Source organism: Ovis canadensis, chromosome 10 (assembly GCF_042477335.2).
Source record: "Ovis canadensis isolate MfBH-ARS-UI-01 breed Bighorn chromosome 10, ARS-UI_OviCan_v2, whole genome shotgun sequence".
Classification (NCBI taxonomy): Eukaryota; Metazoa; Chordata; class Mammalia; order Artiodactyla; family Bovidae; genus Ovis; species Ovis canadensis.
In genome coordinates, this window is record NC_091254.1 from 65,220,887 (window position 1) to 65,239,862 (window position 18,976).

Genomic DNA, 18,976 nt, shown 5'->3' on the forward strand with positions numbered 1-18,976 from the left:
TGTTTTGGGGGGCTCCAAAATCACTGCAGATGGTGATTGCAGCCATGAAATTAAAAGACGCTTACTGCTTGGAAGAAAAGTTATAACCAACCTAGACAGCATATTAAAAAGCAGAGATATTACTTTGCCAACAAAGGTCCGTCTAGTCAAGGCTATGGTTTTTCTAGTAGTCATGTATGGATGTGAGAGTTGCTATAAAGAAACCTGAGCGCCGAAGAATTGACGCTTTTGAACTGTGGTGTTGGAGAAGACTCTTGAGAGTCCATTGGACTGCAAGGAGATCCAACCAGTCCATTCTAAAGATCAGTCCTGAGTGTTCATTGGAAGGACTAATGTTGAAGCTGAAGCTCCAATAGTTTGGCCACCTGATGCAAAGAGCGGGCTCATTTGAAAAGACCCTGATGCTGGGAAAGATTGAAGACAGGAAGAGAAGGGGATGACAGAGGATGAGATGGTTGGATGGCATCACCGACTCAATGGACATGAGTTTGGGTAAACTCCGGGATTTGATGAGGGACGGGGAAGCCTGGTTTGCTGCAGTCCATGGGGTTGCAAAGAGTCGTATACAACTGAGTGACTGAACTGAACTGAACCCAAACTGAATCATGAAAATTAAAAATCATGGAGGTAAAAAAACACAAACAAGAAAAAACTCCCAGATTATCCAAAAGCCTTGGGTCAGTTTCAGATGATCTAATATGTATAAGTAGAATCAGATGCAAAAGAGAATGGTGGGTGTGAAGAGTGGGCATATAATAGAAGAAAAATATGTTTATGGCCAACTGTTTTACAAAAATTAATTAAACACATCAAACCACAGCTTCAAGATTTTCAAGGGAGCAGTAGGATAAATACCTCTACCCACCACAACACACACACGCACGCATGCACACACCCTGAGATACAAAATATTCACACACAAACCCCGAGATACATAATATTCACACACACACACACCCTGAGATACATAATATTCAAACTGCTTGAAACCCCAGATAAGTAGAAAATGTTCAGTGTGGCAGGAGGAAAAAGATACATTAGATACAAAGTAACAAAGTTAATAATTATAGACTTGTCTTCAGAAATTATGCAAGCCAGACAATGAAATTGTTTTTACAGTGCTAAAAGAAGTATTTGAAACAAAAATATTTTTCAAAAAAAAGGAGAAAGTCTTTTATACAAACAAAAACTGAGAGAATTCATTACAAGCTTACCTGCACTACATCTTGGAGGCACACATGAGAGCACTGTCAATGGAACAAGTGAAGGTAAATATATATTGTGTTTTTTAAGTTGTTCTAAAAGATAACTAAAAGTGCACATGGATAGACCATGTTCTGGGTCACAGAATCTTGGCAAATTTTTTTAAAATTTCAGTTATACGAAGAATGTTTTTTAACTACAGTGGAATTAAATTAGAGATTAATAGCAATAAAAAGTATCTAGGAAATTTCCAAATATTTAGAAATTAAACAGCACATTTCCAAGTAGCTCGTAGATCAAAGAGGAAGTCACCAAGAAAAATAGAAAACATACTAAAAATATTACTTTAATTGAATATTAGTTGATTTATGATGCTGTGTTAATTTCTGGTGTACATCAAAGTGGTTCAGTTACACATATATATTTTTTCTAACTATTTTCCATTATGGTTTATTACAGAATACTGAATAGAGTTCCCTGGGCTCTACAGTAGGATCTTGCTGTTACCCTCAAATGGTGCAGGAAAGAAAAAGAACTGTGTAGAGAGACAGGAAGAGAGAGTGTAGGTACAGATGGTAAAGGAAATTGGGATAAAATGTCATAGGTAGATCTAGGTGCTTCCTGTATACTCTTTTTATTTCTATGAAACTGAAAGTGTTAGTCGCTCAATCACGTCCAACTCTTTGTGACCCCATGGACCGTAGCCTGCCAGGCTAATCTGTCCGTGGGATTCTCCAGGCAAGAATACTGGAGTGGGTTCCTGCGCCTTCCTCCAGGGGATCTTCCCGACCGAGGGCTTGAACCTGAGTCTCCCACACTGCAGACAGATTCTTTTCTGTCTGAGCCACCACAGTAAGCACTCAATAAATAATAGTAATGCAGCCCATTGTGTGTGCAGCCTATCTGGGCCTCAGACTGTTTGTGAGAGCAGACACTTTAGTATATACACCTTTGTTCCCATGAAGAGCCAAGTAAAGCATTCATTTGTGTATTTCTAACTGATTCTTATTATGAGCAGCTACAGTGTTCACAAACAAGTTTAAAACCCTCATCACAATGATAGCTTTAAGTTGTTGTATTGTTTACATGGATCAAAAGTGCTAAGTAGGATCATAGAATTTTTAGTGTTGAAAGAATCTTAGAAATCATTCAGGGAAAACCCCTTCATTTTCCTTAAGAGAATAAGTCTTGGTTAGTGAAACCCATTATCACTAGTGAAGTTGCTCAGTCGTGTCCAATTCTTTTTGCGACCCTATGGGCTGTAGCCTACCAGGCTTCTCCGTCCATAGGATTTTCCAGGCAAGAGAACTGGAATGGGTTGCCTTTTCCTTCTCCAGGGGATCTTCCTGACCCAGGGATCGAACCCAGGTCTCCCACATTGCGGGCAGACGCTTTACCCTCTGAGCCACCAGGGAATTTATACCACTACCCTTTTTACTTCTCACTATGGTTGTTAGTGACTATAACTTTATCATACTGCTTTAAACTTAGTTTCATGTACTGGTATCATTTATTGGAGGTGACAGTTGTCAAATTATCATTTGGATTACCATGAATAAGTTAGTTACTATTCAGCATGTACATTTCATGGGAAATCTTGGGTCGGGTTTGCCTTTTGTGGTACAGCAGTGTTTGGTAGGATGTTTCCCAAAAATCTAACTTTAAGAGGATTACACCTAGGAAACTAGTCTAATAAATTAGTATTAAAATCTTTTTCTTGGCCACTTAGGCTGTACACCCTGGCGATTAAGATCATTGGATTCTAGAACCAGATTTCCTGTATTTGAATCCCATCCCTGCTACTTCCTGGCAGTGTGACCTGGGTTATGTTACTTCACCTCTTTGTCCTGATTCCTCTTTTGTAAAATGAAAATAATTATAACAACTATCTCATGGGTCACTGGGAGATTAAATGAATTAATTCATGTAAAGTGCTTAAAAGGATGCTTGGCACAAAATAAATGATGCATATTTTAACTAATACTAAAGTGAAGTCGCTCAGTTGTGTATGACTCTTTGTGACCCCGTGGACTGTAGCCTAACAGGCTCCTGCGTCCATGGGATTTTTCAGGCAAGAGTACTGGAATGGGTTGCCGTATCCTTCTCCAGGGGATCTTCCTAGCCCAGGGATTGAACCCAGGTCTCCCACATTGTAGGCAGATGCTTTATCGTCTGAGCCACCAGGAAAGTCCTCATAACTAGAAGATGGCTAATAAGCCATGATAGTTTCTATTTAACTTCTCAGCATAAGTAAGAGGATAATTTATGCATGGCATCCTGTTTCTGAGGGGTTTTGAAGTGGCTTTTTTTTTCTTATCACTTATTCCTTCTAAGAAAATCTTTTACCAGTGCCTATCACCATGCAGTTTTCTTTTACATGTAATTCTTTGTATGTGTTACGTGTTTTGTGTGTGTGTTCTTTTTTTAAAAGAATTTGCTGTAATAATTCCATATTAGTGGCTTTAATTCCATGAATCTGTGCTATACAAATGAGAATATGTAAATATTTCAGATGTGTATTGAATAGAAGCTGTGGAATATAACCTGATACTGTGGTTATGTATTTCCACTTTATATGCGTTTAACTAATATTCATTTACAATCCTTTTCTAGATTATGATTGGTTAAAAGGTACTAGACCATATAAATCGAAGTCTGACCATACGTTGCTTTTAAGAATAACTGACCTCCCAGTGACGTGGTCTAAGTAAAGTGTTTTCTTTTTTAATTATGTAGTCCTCCTCGCCATCCTCATCACAGCCTCATTCTAGCCACTGCAGAACGAAGGCCTCATCATTGTGTCACCATGCATCCCTGCCCTGGGTCAAACGTAGCCATGTAGGCCCTGCAAAGGCTACCAGTCCATCTCTTCGTCTTCGTCGCTGGCGACCCTTCTTACGTCTGCCATCTTTGGGTCTCCATTCTGTTGTAAGTGTAGTCAATCTTCCATCTCTTCTTCCAGTGACAGGGGTAGTCCATTTTTTCCCTTAAATTTCTTCAGTCTTCAGAGTGCTTTTCTCTTGGTTCATCAGCCATGAGCTTTTTCTCCCCTGATAAGATTGCAAGCATACCTCTATGCTTTGCAGTTCAGCTTGACTTCGACCAGTGCCTTGATGAACATCCATCTTTCCGCTCCATATCCTGCCAGCATAAAGGTGCCTGTCTTTTGATGAGTGCTGATCGACATTCATGATAATGTTTAAGTTCCGGTCAGTTGTTCAAGTGAATATGTATTCTCTTACCCCTTCATCTTTCCAGTTTCATTTAGTTGACTCAGGTCAACAAATGCTGTGTACCTTCTGAGTTCTTTGCCATCTCTTACTTTTTTTTTTTTTTTTCATCTTTCTGAACATGACTTTAATCTCTTGTCATGCTCTGGGGTTACTTTTACTTACTCTGTCCTTAATCTAATCCTTCATGGTGTAGGGTGTTCATCTAAACTATTTTATTCCCTGAGGTGGCTCAGGTACTTGGTTTAATCTTAATCCAATCTTCCCTGCCTATTCAGTTTCTGAAGATCTTTTCTCAAGCAGGAGGTGAAGATTTTCTTGTGAATTGACATAAAATTCCCACAAATTTCACAATTTCTCCTTCTTAAGTTGGTAATGTTAGCAAACTGCTAAAAAGTACATTTGTTCTTGTAATTGTGCTAATTATCTTAAATGTTGAGGTTGATGATGGAAGTCTAATAATTATCATAATTGAAATAAAATGCAGGATTAGGCAACTATATAGTTCTTTTCTTTCTGATGTTTTAGAAAATGGTAATGAGCAGAGCCTACCTAGAAATGCTGCATCTGAAAGATTTGATGTATGCCGTGCATTTATAAGAAACTTAACACTTGAGGAAATCATTGTGACTTGTGAAGCCAGAGGTAGTCTGATTATACATACTTTAATGCTTAAAAAAATTAAAAATTGGTGTCAAACATTCTTTCCTTCTGCTTATTTACTGTTTTAGAGCTATTCCTAGAAAGTGGAGTCTTGGCACTTTTCCTTAAACATCTCCCATCAGATACCAGTATGGTCACCAAAATAGCCTTTCATCAACAGACTGGTATCTCTCTATTTCATTGTCCTCATTGGGTCACAAACATGCATTTGTCATTTTTATTTATTTATCCACCTGATGTTTATTGCTTTCCTACCATGCCATACACTGGCACAGTAGGAAGAGATGCAAGTGAATCAGATGATCAGAGTAAAACCCTAATTTATAAACTCTTACTGGGGCACAATTTATTCTAAATAGGAATAAATCCCTTTGTACTTAAAAATATTCTAAATATAAGTGAATATGTCATAAAGATTGACATTTTCAGTTTTATATTTCTACATAATATTAATGTTTGCTCCATATTAATCATTGCTTTGTAACTTCATAAGTGTTTTCATAGCCTAGTGACTAAGAATGTGTATTGTAGAATGACATTGCCAGGACTTGAAGCCAGATTCTATCACTTACTAGCTTTGTGACCTAGAGCATGTTACTTAATGCTTCTGTAAGTCGATTGAGAGTACAGTGGATGTAACTATATTACCTACCTCATAGGGTCTATATGACAATGAGTTCCCTGGTGGCTCAGAGGTTAAAGCGTCTGCCCGCAATGCGGGAGACCTGGGTTCGATCCCTGGGTCGGGAAGATCCCCTGGAGAAGGAAATGGCAACCCACTCCAGTATTCTTGCCTGGAGAATCCCATGGACTGAGGAGCCTGGTGGGCTGCAGTCCACGGGATCACAAAGAGTCGGACACGACTGAGTGACTTTACTTACAGTGGATGTAACTATATTACCTACCTCATAGGGCCTGTATGACAATGATGAGTACAGTGGTTGTAACTGTATTACTTACCTCATAGGGTCCATATGACTATTAATTGGTCAGTTCTTATAAAGTGCTTAGAACAATATCTGGTGTATATTTAGTGCCACAATTATAAATTAAATTTAAGCTATTTGTTATCATTTGAAATGTCTGTTTAGTTTTTAAATTTCTATTTAGTATTTAATTTTCTATCTGATTTGTCACACCACTTTTTGATTCTTCATGGTAGTAAGAACTGTGTTCTAAATTAAGAAACTTTGTAAAAATAATATATAAAAATGTAGGCAAAGATGAGCTAATCTGGAATTTGTTTTTTACTGATTGTTCTTGCTTCTAGTGGAGTACTGCTTAAGCAATTGGATAAGTATAGATTTCAGACCCTGATTAATTGAAGCTGTCCAAGGGAAAAGGCTTGTAATAGGTACTGAGGTTTTGTGAGAAGGGTAGAAGTTTTGAGCATTTCTTATCTTTTATAATGGCTTAAGACTTTTCATACCTTTAGCAGTTTGGATTTTTAGTATGCACTTTTGGATAAAAGGTACAATGACTCACAATTTTAAGTCACTTAGATTTAGTGATTTCTTACAATTGTGATAATGTAGTGTTAATATTATAATAATATATAATATTTATATGGCATGTGACAGTTAACAAAGTACTTTCAAGAATTTCATTTAAACCTGAAAATGGGTAAGAAACCCAGTGCTCAGAGGGGTTGAGTACATAGTCGGGTCTCTGATTCCCGTTGTATTACTTTTATCTCTAGCATGGTTGTATTTACTGACAAAATGTGAAAAACAGAAGCTATTATATAAGAGATATTATTCGTAAGAGACGGTGTAAAAATAAGTGATAATTTTAAAAAACATAATAGCCTAAAAGTTTAAAATACTTGATGTCCTATTAGAGAATTCTGTCTTAAAAGGAGTAAATCAAGCCCCTTTCCTGGGGCCTGATTGTATAAGGAATTCTTTCTAGTGTTTTTGTACAGAATTGAATTTATAGTTTGTAGAATTGCCTAGATTTACCCTTGAAAAATTGGGTTCTCTCTGGTCATTGCTAAAATGGGCGTACTAGGCTTGAGGGATCACTAAAATTTTTGATTCTCTGACCAGTAAAATAAGGAAACTCATTATTACTATCTAAGTGTTTGGAGAAATACCATGTTCAAGAAGGATTAGTCTTTTTTAAGATGGTGGAAAATACTGGGAAACATTTTTTGCCTCAGTAGGTGGGATAATTCTAACAAAACTGTCCAACTGGAATGGACTACCTGAAAACTTAGTGGCAGTTCCCTGTTGTTGGCGGGGCTGTCACAAATGGGGCTGCAGTCAAGAGCAGTCTAGTATCAGAACAACAGTAATCCTACATAACTGTGATTCCTACCAACTGTGGAATTCTTTAGCTCTAAGTCAAATTTAAGAAGAGCTAGTTTGCCACAGCAATGTATGTTGTGTTGCACCCATTCGCAATTTGAGGGAAGTAATCTCTGAAGAATAATGTGAGTTTAGATGAGTCACTATCTGTAAATATTTTGAGAAGCAGCCAGTAAATCCAAGATGGCTTACCAGGTGACTCAGTGCTAAAGAATCCACCTGTCAATTCAAGAGTCACAGGAGATGTGCGTTAAGTCCCTGGGTTTGGAAAATTCCCTGGAGGAGAAATTAGCAACCCACTCCAGTATTCTTGCCTGGGAAATCTCACAGACAGAGGAGCCCGGCAAGTTACAGTCCATGGAGTCGCAGAGTTAGACACAAATAAGTACCCACCCAGTAAATCCAGGTTAGCAATGTTTATTCTGTACCTTTCAATTTCTGTATCTGAGAACTTTGTATTACTTAAAACTTAAAATTATATAATTATTTGAGAGTGAAAAATAAAAATTTGAGTTAACAAAGTTAGTGAAAGTTAATTTTGCCTGGTTCAGTCATTGTGTCTGACTCTCTGCAGCCCTATGTACTGCAGCACGCCAGACTTCCCTGTTCTTCACTGACTCCTGAAGCTTGCTCAAACTCATGTCCATTGAGTTGGTGATACCATCCAACCATCTCATCCTTTCTTGTCCCCTTCTCCTGTCCTCAATCTTTCTAGGTATCAGAGTGTTTCCAGTGAGTCGACTCTTCACATCAGGTGGCCAAAGTATTAGAGCCTTAGCTTCAGCATCAGTCCTATACTTTGTGTTACTTACTGGATATTAAATGATATGAGATATAATTTGATTTATGCCTCTTTAAAACTTTTACCTCTAAAATTTGTACTTGCATTTAGCAGTGATTATATTACATTTCAAACCAGTTAGATTTTTGAATCTAGGATGAATAAAAAATATTCTAAGTCTATATTGCATTATTCAAAAAATGAGATTATTAAGGTTAAATCATTAAGGGAAAAAACTCACTTTCTTGATGTCTTCAAATTTAACTTGAAAAGAGTTTCTTTAACTCATTTTATGCTATTTCTAAAAAGTTTATTAAAATTTCAAAAATTAGACAAATTAGTTTGTGAATTCATTTCATTTCGCAAATATACATTGTACATCTACTGTGTAGCAAGCATTGTGCTAGGGGCTGAGGCTTCCAAAGTGAACAAAACCTTGGGTTTTTAGGTCAGTTGAGATTAAGAGAGATGTACTTTGAGTCAGTGTTTTTCTTGTTGATAGGTGAACACATTTGTTATAAAGGTAGGCATGTTCACTCTCTGTCCACCATATCAAAGACTAAGCCTTGAATCATATTGTTATAAATGTTTTTCATGTCATTTAATATTATTTATATGTGTTTACATGTAAGTTGATTGATTTGTTTTGACTACTAACATACATACTATGTATTTTCCCCTCCTAGGCACCAAATATAGATGAAAAAGTAGATCTTCATTTTATTGCATTAGTTCATGTAGATGGGCATCTCTATGAATTAGGTAAGAACTATTTTAATTTATCCTGGGGAGAAAAATAGTAAATGGGAAAATCTGTATTTATAAAAACATGACTGTTGATATTTATTGTGTTCACTTAAATTGATTACCTTTCAGCACTGAGTTGGCATAATAACAGTTTTCTGCTTAAGATTTCTTACTAGAAAAAGTAAAAGTGTTTTACTTTTCAAGTGACTTATTAATATAATTCAAGAAAGCTTGCAAACACCTTTGTAAAACAGGCAAGTAAAAATTATTATAGGAAACTCCTATAATCACTTCAGAATTCTTTACTAAATTTTTGAATTGGTATCAGCAACATCTTGGATGACCATTTAAAATTAGTTTCTTGATCCTGAAACTAGTTTTAAAACATAGTTTGTTATTCATAATGATTACTGTGTATATTCAGTGATGAGTATCACTAGTGTTTAAGCTTTTGTAACATGCTTTTGTATCATATCTGATTTTTCAAAAGACTTTACAGGAATCTATGTTTTCTGGCAACAGTTCCTTCAGGCATGTGTCAAAGTCCCTATGATTAATTACTTGGTATTGGCCTATACCTGCATTTATCTTTTAAAAGTATAAATATCAATGGACTACTTCAGGGACTATTTAGAGATTCTTCTAATTTTAATAGGGTCATTCAAGCAGAATAAGCTTGTTATGATTCTTTCATAATACTTACAGTACTTATGAGCCCTCTATGAAAACTTCTTAGATTAGAAAAAAGACTAAATAAAGAAAACAAAAGAGTGAAGTCCTTTTCAGTTTCTGGATACCATGATTTTTAGTTCTCTCCTCATTTGCTGGTAAATATTAACTTTACACTTTCACGATTTCCTTTTCCTATATAAAGACAGAAAAGTTCAGAAAGGACTCTGAGTGTGACTGTAAACGTGATCCATGAAATTTAGATGGATTTTATATTTGGAATACAGAACAGAATCATATACTTTATTTAAAAGAAGGGGCTCTGTTAAAGGGGACAAGGAAAGGAAAGAAGTGTACAGCCGTGGATCATCCACAGTAGTACAGTGATTTGAGTAGGAAATCAAGCTAAAATGAAGTCATTGTCACAGGAGTATCCGAGACCTGCGGGGCAATTTAGACAGTATGCTTTCTTAATTCAGTCTCTGGAACTTACATAAAGATAAGATGTAATAGCAATCGGGGATTTGAAATGTCTGATTGCTGGAAGCTAGTTTCCACTCTTAAAGAATAACTAGTACGCCTTCCCTGGTGTCTCAGTGGTAAAGAATGCACCTGCCAATGCAGAAGACACAGGTTCCATTCCTCATCTGGGAGGATACCGCATGACGCAGATCAGCTAAGCCCATGCACCCCAGCTATCGAGCCTGTGCTCCTAAGCTCGGGAGCCACAGCTGTTGCGCCCATGTGCTGCAACTGCTGAGGCCTAGTATCCTAGAGCCTCTGCTCTTCAACAACAGAAACCTTTGCACTGCCACTAGAGAGTAGCCCTCACTTGCCACTAGAGAAACACAGCAGCGAAGACCCAGCACAGCCAAAAGAAATAATAAAGATAAAGATATATATATTTATATATATATTTTTTTAAAGACTAACTGGTAGAAGTGGAGGTCTAAAGAGAGTGCTGAGACTGGTCAGACACATTCTCATAGATTTAGGAAAGGCCAGAGGAGTGATAAATATGACCCATAACCAGAGATTATAAAAATGTAATGATGACTTTCAGAATGGGAGGCTTAATAATAGAACAAACAACAGTGAAGGATACTTAGAAGAAAAAAATCTGTGATTATCTCAGTGAGAAGGAATACATTGTCTGAAAACCCAGTTTGACTGATGAGCTGGCTCTCTGAGCTCAGAGGCTAAAGGGCAGTGGAAGGAAAGACATATATCAAGGGTTGGCTACATATGCAGGAATGGTTCTCTTTTGTAGCACGCCAAGATCAACATGAAAGGATCTTAAAATTGGCTTGAAGTAAGAACATCAGAAAAGAAAGGCAGAACTACTAAGGTCTTGTTTGGTTCAAGTATTCTTTAGCAGGAAGAATGATCAATGTGGCTGACAGAGAATTAGAGCCCTTTGGGAATTACATTCTTTAAATGAGTTTAAAAGAATTTCCGGGCTCTAAAGAATAGCGGGAATCTTTGAGATGTCATAGAGGATAGGGATAAATATTAATACAAGACAAGTTAAAATGGACAGTTACTGACTCATTGCAAGGGGAATTGGTGGTAGCCCTGATGCAAATTCCTAATTTAAAAGGAATGTTGAACAAGGGAAGTATTGAGTTAGTTCATAGAAAATAGTGGTTAAGAGAACAGCATATGATTTTTAAGGAAAAAATTATTTCTGAATGCCTTTAATTTTTAAAATAAGGCTGTATGATTATAGACACGGTACAGGTGACTCTCTGCAGGACCATTATATAACAGAGGGTAGTGATAGCATTTAATATGTCCATTCTGTACCTAATTGTAAGGTTAACTAATGGAAGGGACTGAGTTATTCATGTTTCTTTTATTATCCCGTCCTTGTCCTTAGGGCTTCAAGTAGTTCCTGGCATATGTCCTTTTAATTTGTCCCTGTCATTCTTTGAGCTCTTTCTGATTTTCTAGTAGAACAGCATTTCCTGGCTCATCTTTAATATTCCATGCCTAAGCCTTCTCCAAGGAGCCGTGGTTCTTTCTTTTGGAAGATGATGATTAGAACCAAGATCTGGGTGCTTGTTGTATTAAGATGCTGTCACTTTCAGGCTTTCTGAGGACAGAGCTAGTAAATACTTGTATGTGTTATATAAATAGACACCTATGTGTGAATAAGAATATACATGGACACACAATCAATTAGTTATATGTTTCTCTATATTAAAGAGCGTTTATTTACATCTACATTTCTAATTCTAAGCTAATATTATACCTTTTTTGCTAGTGTTACCATATTTGTGACTTCCTTTTCTGAATAGGGGAAATCTTGCTCTCATTGTCCTTTATGTATTTTCTGACTTAAGCCTTCCCTGATATATAAACAAGCTCTTGGCTGCTCAGCCTAAAGCTCCAGTCCAGACACACTGCTTCCCGCCCCAACCTGGCCCCCTGATCCTGGCCTGGCCCAGACAAATAGCCGGAGCTCTCCCAAGAGTGTAGCTACCTTCTTCCTGGCATTGTGCAGATTCCAACCGCCTCGGCCTCCTTGAACTCTGCGCCCCTCAAACTCTGCCCTCTTTTGCTTTGGTCTCCTAATTAAGGTGGCTGTAGGCTGCTTGGGTCTCCCTCTCATGCACTGGCAGAGAGCTAGTATTACTGTTAGGCTTACCTCACAGTTCTGAGTTACATATTTCCCAGTCTATAAAACAACCATTTCAGGTATTTTGTCCAGGTCTTTAGTTGTTTTCAGTGGAAAACCTAGTCCAGTACATTATTTCATCCTGGCTGGAGAGGGAGGGTATCTAACTGTTATTCCTTGGCCTCCCACAATGAAGATAAGAATCTATTTCCTTTGTCACTCTTTACCTACTTCTGTCTCCAAATCACAAAATACATACTTATTTTTTTCCTGTTGTTACAGTTGTTTAGATTCTTTTTTTTTAATATGTATACTTTATTGAAGTATAGTTGACTTATAGTATTTCAGATGCACAGCAAGGTGATTCAGTTATACATATACACATATATTATTTTTCAGATTATTTTTCATTGTAGGTTATTACAAGATATTGACCATAGATCCCTGTGTTATACAGTATATAGTTGTTTAGATTTTTATGACTACAGAAATGTTTTTCTCAGGTGAGCCATAGTTAATGTACTTTTCTTTTTCACTTTTTTATTTCTCTGAATTTAATAACTGTCCTGTTTTGCTTTTTGGTTTGTTTGGCTCATTTTCATTCATATTTTTCTTTAAAAGTAGTGTCTTTTAGTCCAGGTCTATCACTGTATGCATATTGATTCAAAAATTTTTATTGTGTTTAGAAGCCATGAAATGATAGAGGTGATTGTGTTTTATGGCTTGAACTCGAAGTGCCACTTATAAAACATCTGAAATTATGGATATAGAGTATCAGTTAACTTTGGGTTTGCATGAGTTTATGTAATTCTGAACTTTTTCATTTTTTCATAGTGTTGCAAGAGTACTACTTTATTCAAGGTGATAATACTCTTGGTGTTCAATAAAATAATCCTAGGTTATTTACATTGTTATTTTGTGTTCCTACCTTGGTACATGGTTAGTAGTAGTAATATATAAACCTTGCAGGGGTTCCCTTTCATTGGTATAAATGTCAGTTTTACTTAGGAGCCTTTATCAGAAGGCTTTAAAGTGAAGAAAGAAATTTTTTATACTTCCTTTTTTAAAAAAATGTTTATTTGGCTATGCCAGATCTTTAGTTGCAGCATATGAACTCTTAGTTGCAACTTGTGGGATCTAGTTCCCTGACTAGGGATCAAACCCAGGCCTCCTGAACTGGACCACCAGGGAAGTCCTGAAATTTCTTATATTTCTGATTTTAAAAAGCTGACATTAGTCTTGAGTATTCTTTTTAGGAAATTAAAGCCAATAGTGTTTATTCCTAATAGCATCTGTTTATGAAGTTAGACATTCAAACGTGTAAGCAACGTTCTAAATAACCATTAGTGTTAAAAATATTCATATGTAGCACATTTAAAGGGTTTGTTCTAGGATATATTATTTTATCTTTTAACTTTTGCCTCACTATGGGAAGAGGAAAATGGAAGTTGAAAGTATTAATACATTATCCTGTCATTCTTAATTAATGGTAACTAAAGAGATAGGACAACTAAATAAAATATGTGATTCTTGATTAGATCCCACATAGAACAAAACAGCATGGATAAAGGATATTTCTGGGTCAGCTGGAAAAATTTCTAAATGAAATAAATGTCATTAATTGTTCATATTATTAAAAAGCATATTATCCTATACAAACAACTAACCATTCACCTGTCTATTTTTCCACAGATGGACGAAAACCATTTCCAATTAACCATGGGGAAACTAGTGATGAAACTTTATTAGAGGTAACAGTAAAACCTGTTGGCCCACCTTCAGTTCATTAATATTCTTGTTATCTTTAAAACATCTCTAAAGAGAACTGGTATAACTTTTCTCTGTATATCTTCTTGTCCTGGCTTTCTGGAAAAAAATCCAAAAAGAAAAATTTGAACTAGTGTTAAAAATCTACAGCCAATGAAAGAGGTTTGGAAAACTCTTGGTGTAAACAAGTATCAAATTTGAAAAAAAAAAAAAAAAAACCACAAGAGTAGTATTGAAAGCATTGCACATCATATTCCATGTTTCATTAAATCCAAGGTACCATCATTTGTTTCTTGATTTTAAAGATTTTAAAATTTATGAAGAAATTATATGGCTTATAATCTATGAAACATGTAATTTTCAGATTAAAACCTTCTTAAAAGCCTTTTAAGAAGGAACACTTAGCATATCTCATACTTCTGTACTAAGCAAATTAGGCCACCAGCTATTCACTTTTCTGGTGTCCTCTGAGTTATTTTGCATTTGAGAGAAGAAGTCTGCAGTATAAAATTACTATGAATTAGGAAGCTATGAAGCATTTTATTTATCATTTGTAAGTAAAACACATGTTTTTAAACTGAAAGATTATGTATCCTTTTTCCCTCTAGGATGCCATAGAAGTTTGCAAGAAGTTTATGGAACGTGACCCTGATGAACTGAGATTCAATGCCATTGCTCTTTCTGCAGCATAGCCCATCCAGAATGGAAACACCAAATACTGTATTATTTGCAACAAAATTAAATGTCCTCTGCCAGACACTAACTCACAAATTTTGATATTTTCATTAACTTGACGGATTAAACTTTATGTGAACTAAACTTTGACTTAATCTGTGTTTTATATTATTTTTTGCCCCAAATTAAAGCTGCAGTTCTTTTCTTCCCTTTCTTTCTTGTGAAGGATTTGCCTTGTTGGATGACTAGCAATATCTTTCTTATTCTCTTTGAATTTCATAGGAGAGTCTCTATTGGTACACAGGCACAATTTCCATATGCACAGTACGAACATACATATTTATTTAACAAACATTATCATCTATTTGTAATGAGCTGGATACTGTTCTGGGGGCTGTAGTTAACAGTGAACACTATAGCAAGTTCCATAGTCATGAAGCTTATGTTCCTGTGAGAGCAGACAAATGATAAGCACATTAATGGGGCTTCCTAGGAGGCTCAAGTGGTAAAGAACCCACCTACTAACACAGGAGACGCAGGCAAAAGATACGGATTCAGTCCCTGTGTTGGAAGGATCCACTGGAGGAGGAAATGGCAGCCCACTCCAGTAGTCTTGTCTGGAAAATCCCATGGACAGAGGAGCCTGGCAGGCTACAGTTCATCGGGTTGTCAAGAGTCAGACAGTACTTTGCAACTGAACCTACACACACACACACACACACACACACAAACACACACAAGCACATTAATAAGATACATACCAGTAATAATAGCTATACAGAAAAAGTTGGATTTGTGTTAGTGATTGAGTGAATCCTCTAGGTTATTGTGGTTAGAGAAGGCTTCCGTGAAAGGTAACTTTGAAGTTGAGATCTGAGCAGCTAAACATAGCTAGTCATAGAAAGATGGTGGGGAAGAGAAGAGGGACTATTTACTGCAGAGTTCCTAAAGCAGGGAAGTCTCGCTGGGTTTTAGGACCAGGAAAAAAAAAAAAGATTCATATAACCAAAGCATTGAAAATAAGGGGGGAAATCCAAGAGATGAGGTCAGAGTTGGAGAGTTTAGTGATACAGGAATACAGGAAAAGGCATTTGGACGTAGCACAGGTGTGAAGGTAAGGCACTGGAGAGTTGTACACAGGAAAGTGACCTGATTTGGTTTAGAATTTTAGGTCATTGATTACTTTGTGGATAATAAATTGAGAGGAGGGGGTAAGAAAAGGAGAGAGACTTGTGAGAAGCCCACTGCTTTAGTTCAATGACAGATGATGATGGCTAGGGTCTTAAAATTAGTAGTAATTTAGATTGAGATATCTGGGTAAATTTGGATGTGTTTTTAATAAGGAACTTAAAAGGATAGGGGGAAGGTGGAAAGGTATTTGTAGAGTTAGATCAACACACAGGGTTGGTGTAATGGTCCATCTTTTTAGGAGAATATTGGTTACACTGGTATATACATTTAGCAAAACTCATTGAATTGTTACTTTATTGTATATATATTTTACCCCCAAAAACAAAAATGGCAGAAACAAAAACAGAAATGAACTGGAATGAGAATAGCAGTTAGGAAACAGATCAAATTGATCCATAATAAGGTTCTGAACCCATAAAGTTGAAGGTAGATGTTTATACATGCTTCACTGAGTTGGGGTAGATTCCTGAGGCTGTAACATGAGATAAGTCGTGTTTTAAAACTATGAAACAGAGGGGCTTCCCTGATGGTCCACTGGTTAAGACTTTGCCCTCCCAAGGCAGGGTTCAGTCCCTGGTCTGGGAAACTAAGATCTTGCATGCTGCACAGCGCAGCCAAAAAAAGGGCTAAAAAAGTGTGGATATGTATATGTATATAATTGGTTCACTTTGCTGTACAGCAAAACCAATACAACATTGTAAACCAACTATATGCCAATTAATTTTAAAGGAAATTTTAAGTAACTTGATGCAGGTGTTAGCTAACACTATGGTAGTAGTGATTTTGCAATACATATGTTAAACAAATGGTACAACTTAGAAAAGTAATAGGGGCTTCCCTGGTGGTCCAGTGGTTAAGAATCCACCTTGCAATGGAGGAGACATGGGTTCAATCCCTGTTCAGGGAACTATGATCCCACATGGCACAAAACAGCTAAGACAAGGTGCCCAACTACTGAGCCTGCGTGCCATGATTAGAAGTCAGTGGGCTGCAGTAAAAGCTCCTGCCTTCTGCAACTAAGACCAGACAACCAAAAAAATACCTTTTTTTTTTTTTTTAAAGTAATAGGCTTGTTGAGTACATGGAATCTTTGTTATTCAAAGTGTGGTTACATCAACATTACCTGGGGAACTTGTGAGACTGAATCAGAACCAGTGTTTTAAGATCCCTGAGTGAGTCATAATAAGTTTGGGAAGCACCAGATTAGAAAAAAATAGACTATAAGTCATTTTGGACCTGTCTATTAAATGTACTACCCATGTATGTTGAAGAGGGCCTGAATGAAATGTTGGCAGTAAGGATGAAGAAAAAATCGGGAACAGTTCTGTAACTGGGTAGTATATAGAGATGATGCTTTGTCATGCCAATAACAACCAAGTGTTCTGTTTTTCTTGTTATACTGTTTGCATTTGGTACTCACATTTGTCTTGTATATCATCTTAAATATTTTAAACATTCCTAAGCAGTGTTCTGCCTCTGGCCTTGCTGGGTTTCTCCTATATAATTTCTTAGTTCTTAATGACATATTAGCAAGAATGTATGTAGTTTCTCAAAGTTTTCTAGGTTGAACACTAACTAAAAAATCTTAATGTTTTTTATTGTTATATTTGATTTACAGTATGTTTTAAGTGTGTGGAGCTTCTCAAGTGGCTCAGTGGTAAAGATCCTGCCAATGCAGGAGATGCAAGAAACATGGGTTTGATCCTTGGGTTCGGAAGATACCCTGGAATCAGAAATGGCACCCCACTCTCGTTTTCTTGCCTGGGAAATCCCGTGGACAGAGGAGCCTAGTGGGCTACCGTCCATGGAGTTGCAGAGTCGGACACAACTGAGCAACTGGGCATACACGCGTGTTATAGGTGTACAGCATGATTCAAAATCATAGATTACACTCCATTTAAAGTTATCCTAAAATGTTTGTCCTATTTCATGTGCTGTACAGTATATCCTTAGAGCTTATTTATTTTATACATGATAGTTTGTATCTTTTAATCCCTTATTCCTATCTCGCCCCTCCTCCCTTCCCTCTCCTACTCCCCACTGATAACCACTAGTTGGTTTTGTGAATCTATTTCTGTTTTGTTATATTCATTCCTTTGCTTTATTTTTTTAGATTCCACATATAAGTTATAGAACATTTGATTTTCTCTGTCTGACATTTCACTAAACATAATACCTTCTAGGTCCATCCATGTTGTTGCAGATGGCAAAATCTCATTCTTTTTGGCTGAATAGTATTCTATTGTAAAGATACCACATCTTCTTTATCCATTCATCTGTTGATATGCACTTTGGTTGTTTCCATATCTTGGCAACTGTAAATAAAGCTGCTATGGATAGCAGGGTGCATTTATCTTTTGACTTAGTGTTTTTGTTTTCTTCAGCTATATGTTCAGGAGTGGAGTTGCTGGATCATATGGCAGTTCTATTTTTAGTTGTTTGAGGAACCTCCATACTGTTTTCCATATGCACTTTCCAGACTACAACCAATTTACATTCCCACCAACAGTGTATGAGGGTTTCCTTTTCTCCACATCCTCACCAACACTGGTCATTTGTGGTCCTTTTGATGGTAGCCGCTCTGACAGACATGAGGTGATATCTCATCGTGGTTTAGATTTGTATTTCCCTGGGCTTCCCAGGTGGCCCAGTGGTGAAGAAGCAGCCTGCCAGTGCAGGAGATGCAAAAGACACGAGTTCAATCCCTGGGTCAGGAAGACCCCCTGGAGAAGGAAATAGCAACCCACTCCTGTACTTTTGCTTGGAAATTCCCATGGACAGAGGAGCCTGGGCTAAAGTCCCTTGGGTCGCAAAGAGTAAGGTATGACTGAGCACAGCAGTATAAGCAATGTTGAGCACCTCTTCATGTGTCTGTTGACTGTATGTCTAGTTATGAGTCATTTCTGCATGTTGCTGTTAAGGACCACAATATGTTTTGGGGAAGTGAGATTAAAATGAAACTTTAAATGTTTTTCTCAGTGGACATTTAAGAGCTGACTAAACATCACCTTTCACTAGGCATAGTGATTTGCTTTAAATTAATGAATCAGAGGAAATTTATGAACTCTACAAGGTTTAACTCCTAATATTTTGTGTTCATTTGTGACTAAAACAAAAGTTA

The 18,976-nt window shown here is 36.8% G+C and overlaps 1 protein-coding gene across 2 annotated transcripts in view; it reads left to right on the forward strand.

Moving 5' to 3' along the window:
* The window catches only part of UCHL3 (ubiquitin C-terminal hydrolase L3), a 112,414-nt gene extending 97,606 nt beyond the window's left edge, over window positions 1-14,808 (forward strand). For both annotated transcript variants that reach the window (XM_069601772.1, XM_069601771.1), the window contains 3 exons: window positions 8,873-8,948; window positions 13,915-13,973; window positions 14,598-14,808. In XM_069601772.1, coding sequence (XP_069457873.1) covers window positions 8,873-8,948; window positions 13,915-13,973; window positions 14,598-14,681 — 219 coding nt within the window. In that variant the 3' untranslated portion in view covers window positions 14,682-14,808. The remainder of the gene's footprint in view (window positions 1-8,872; window positions 8,949-13,914; window positions 13,974-14,597) is intronic.
* The last annotated feature ends 4,168 nt before the right edge of the window (window positions 14,809-18,976 follow it).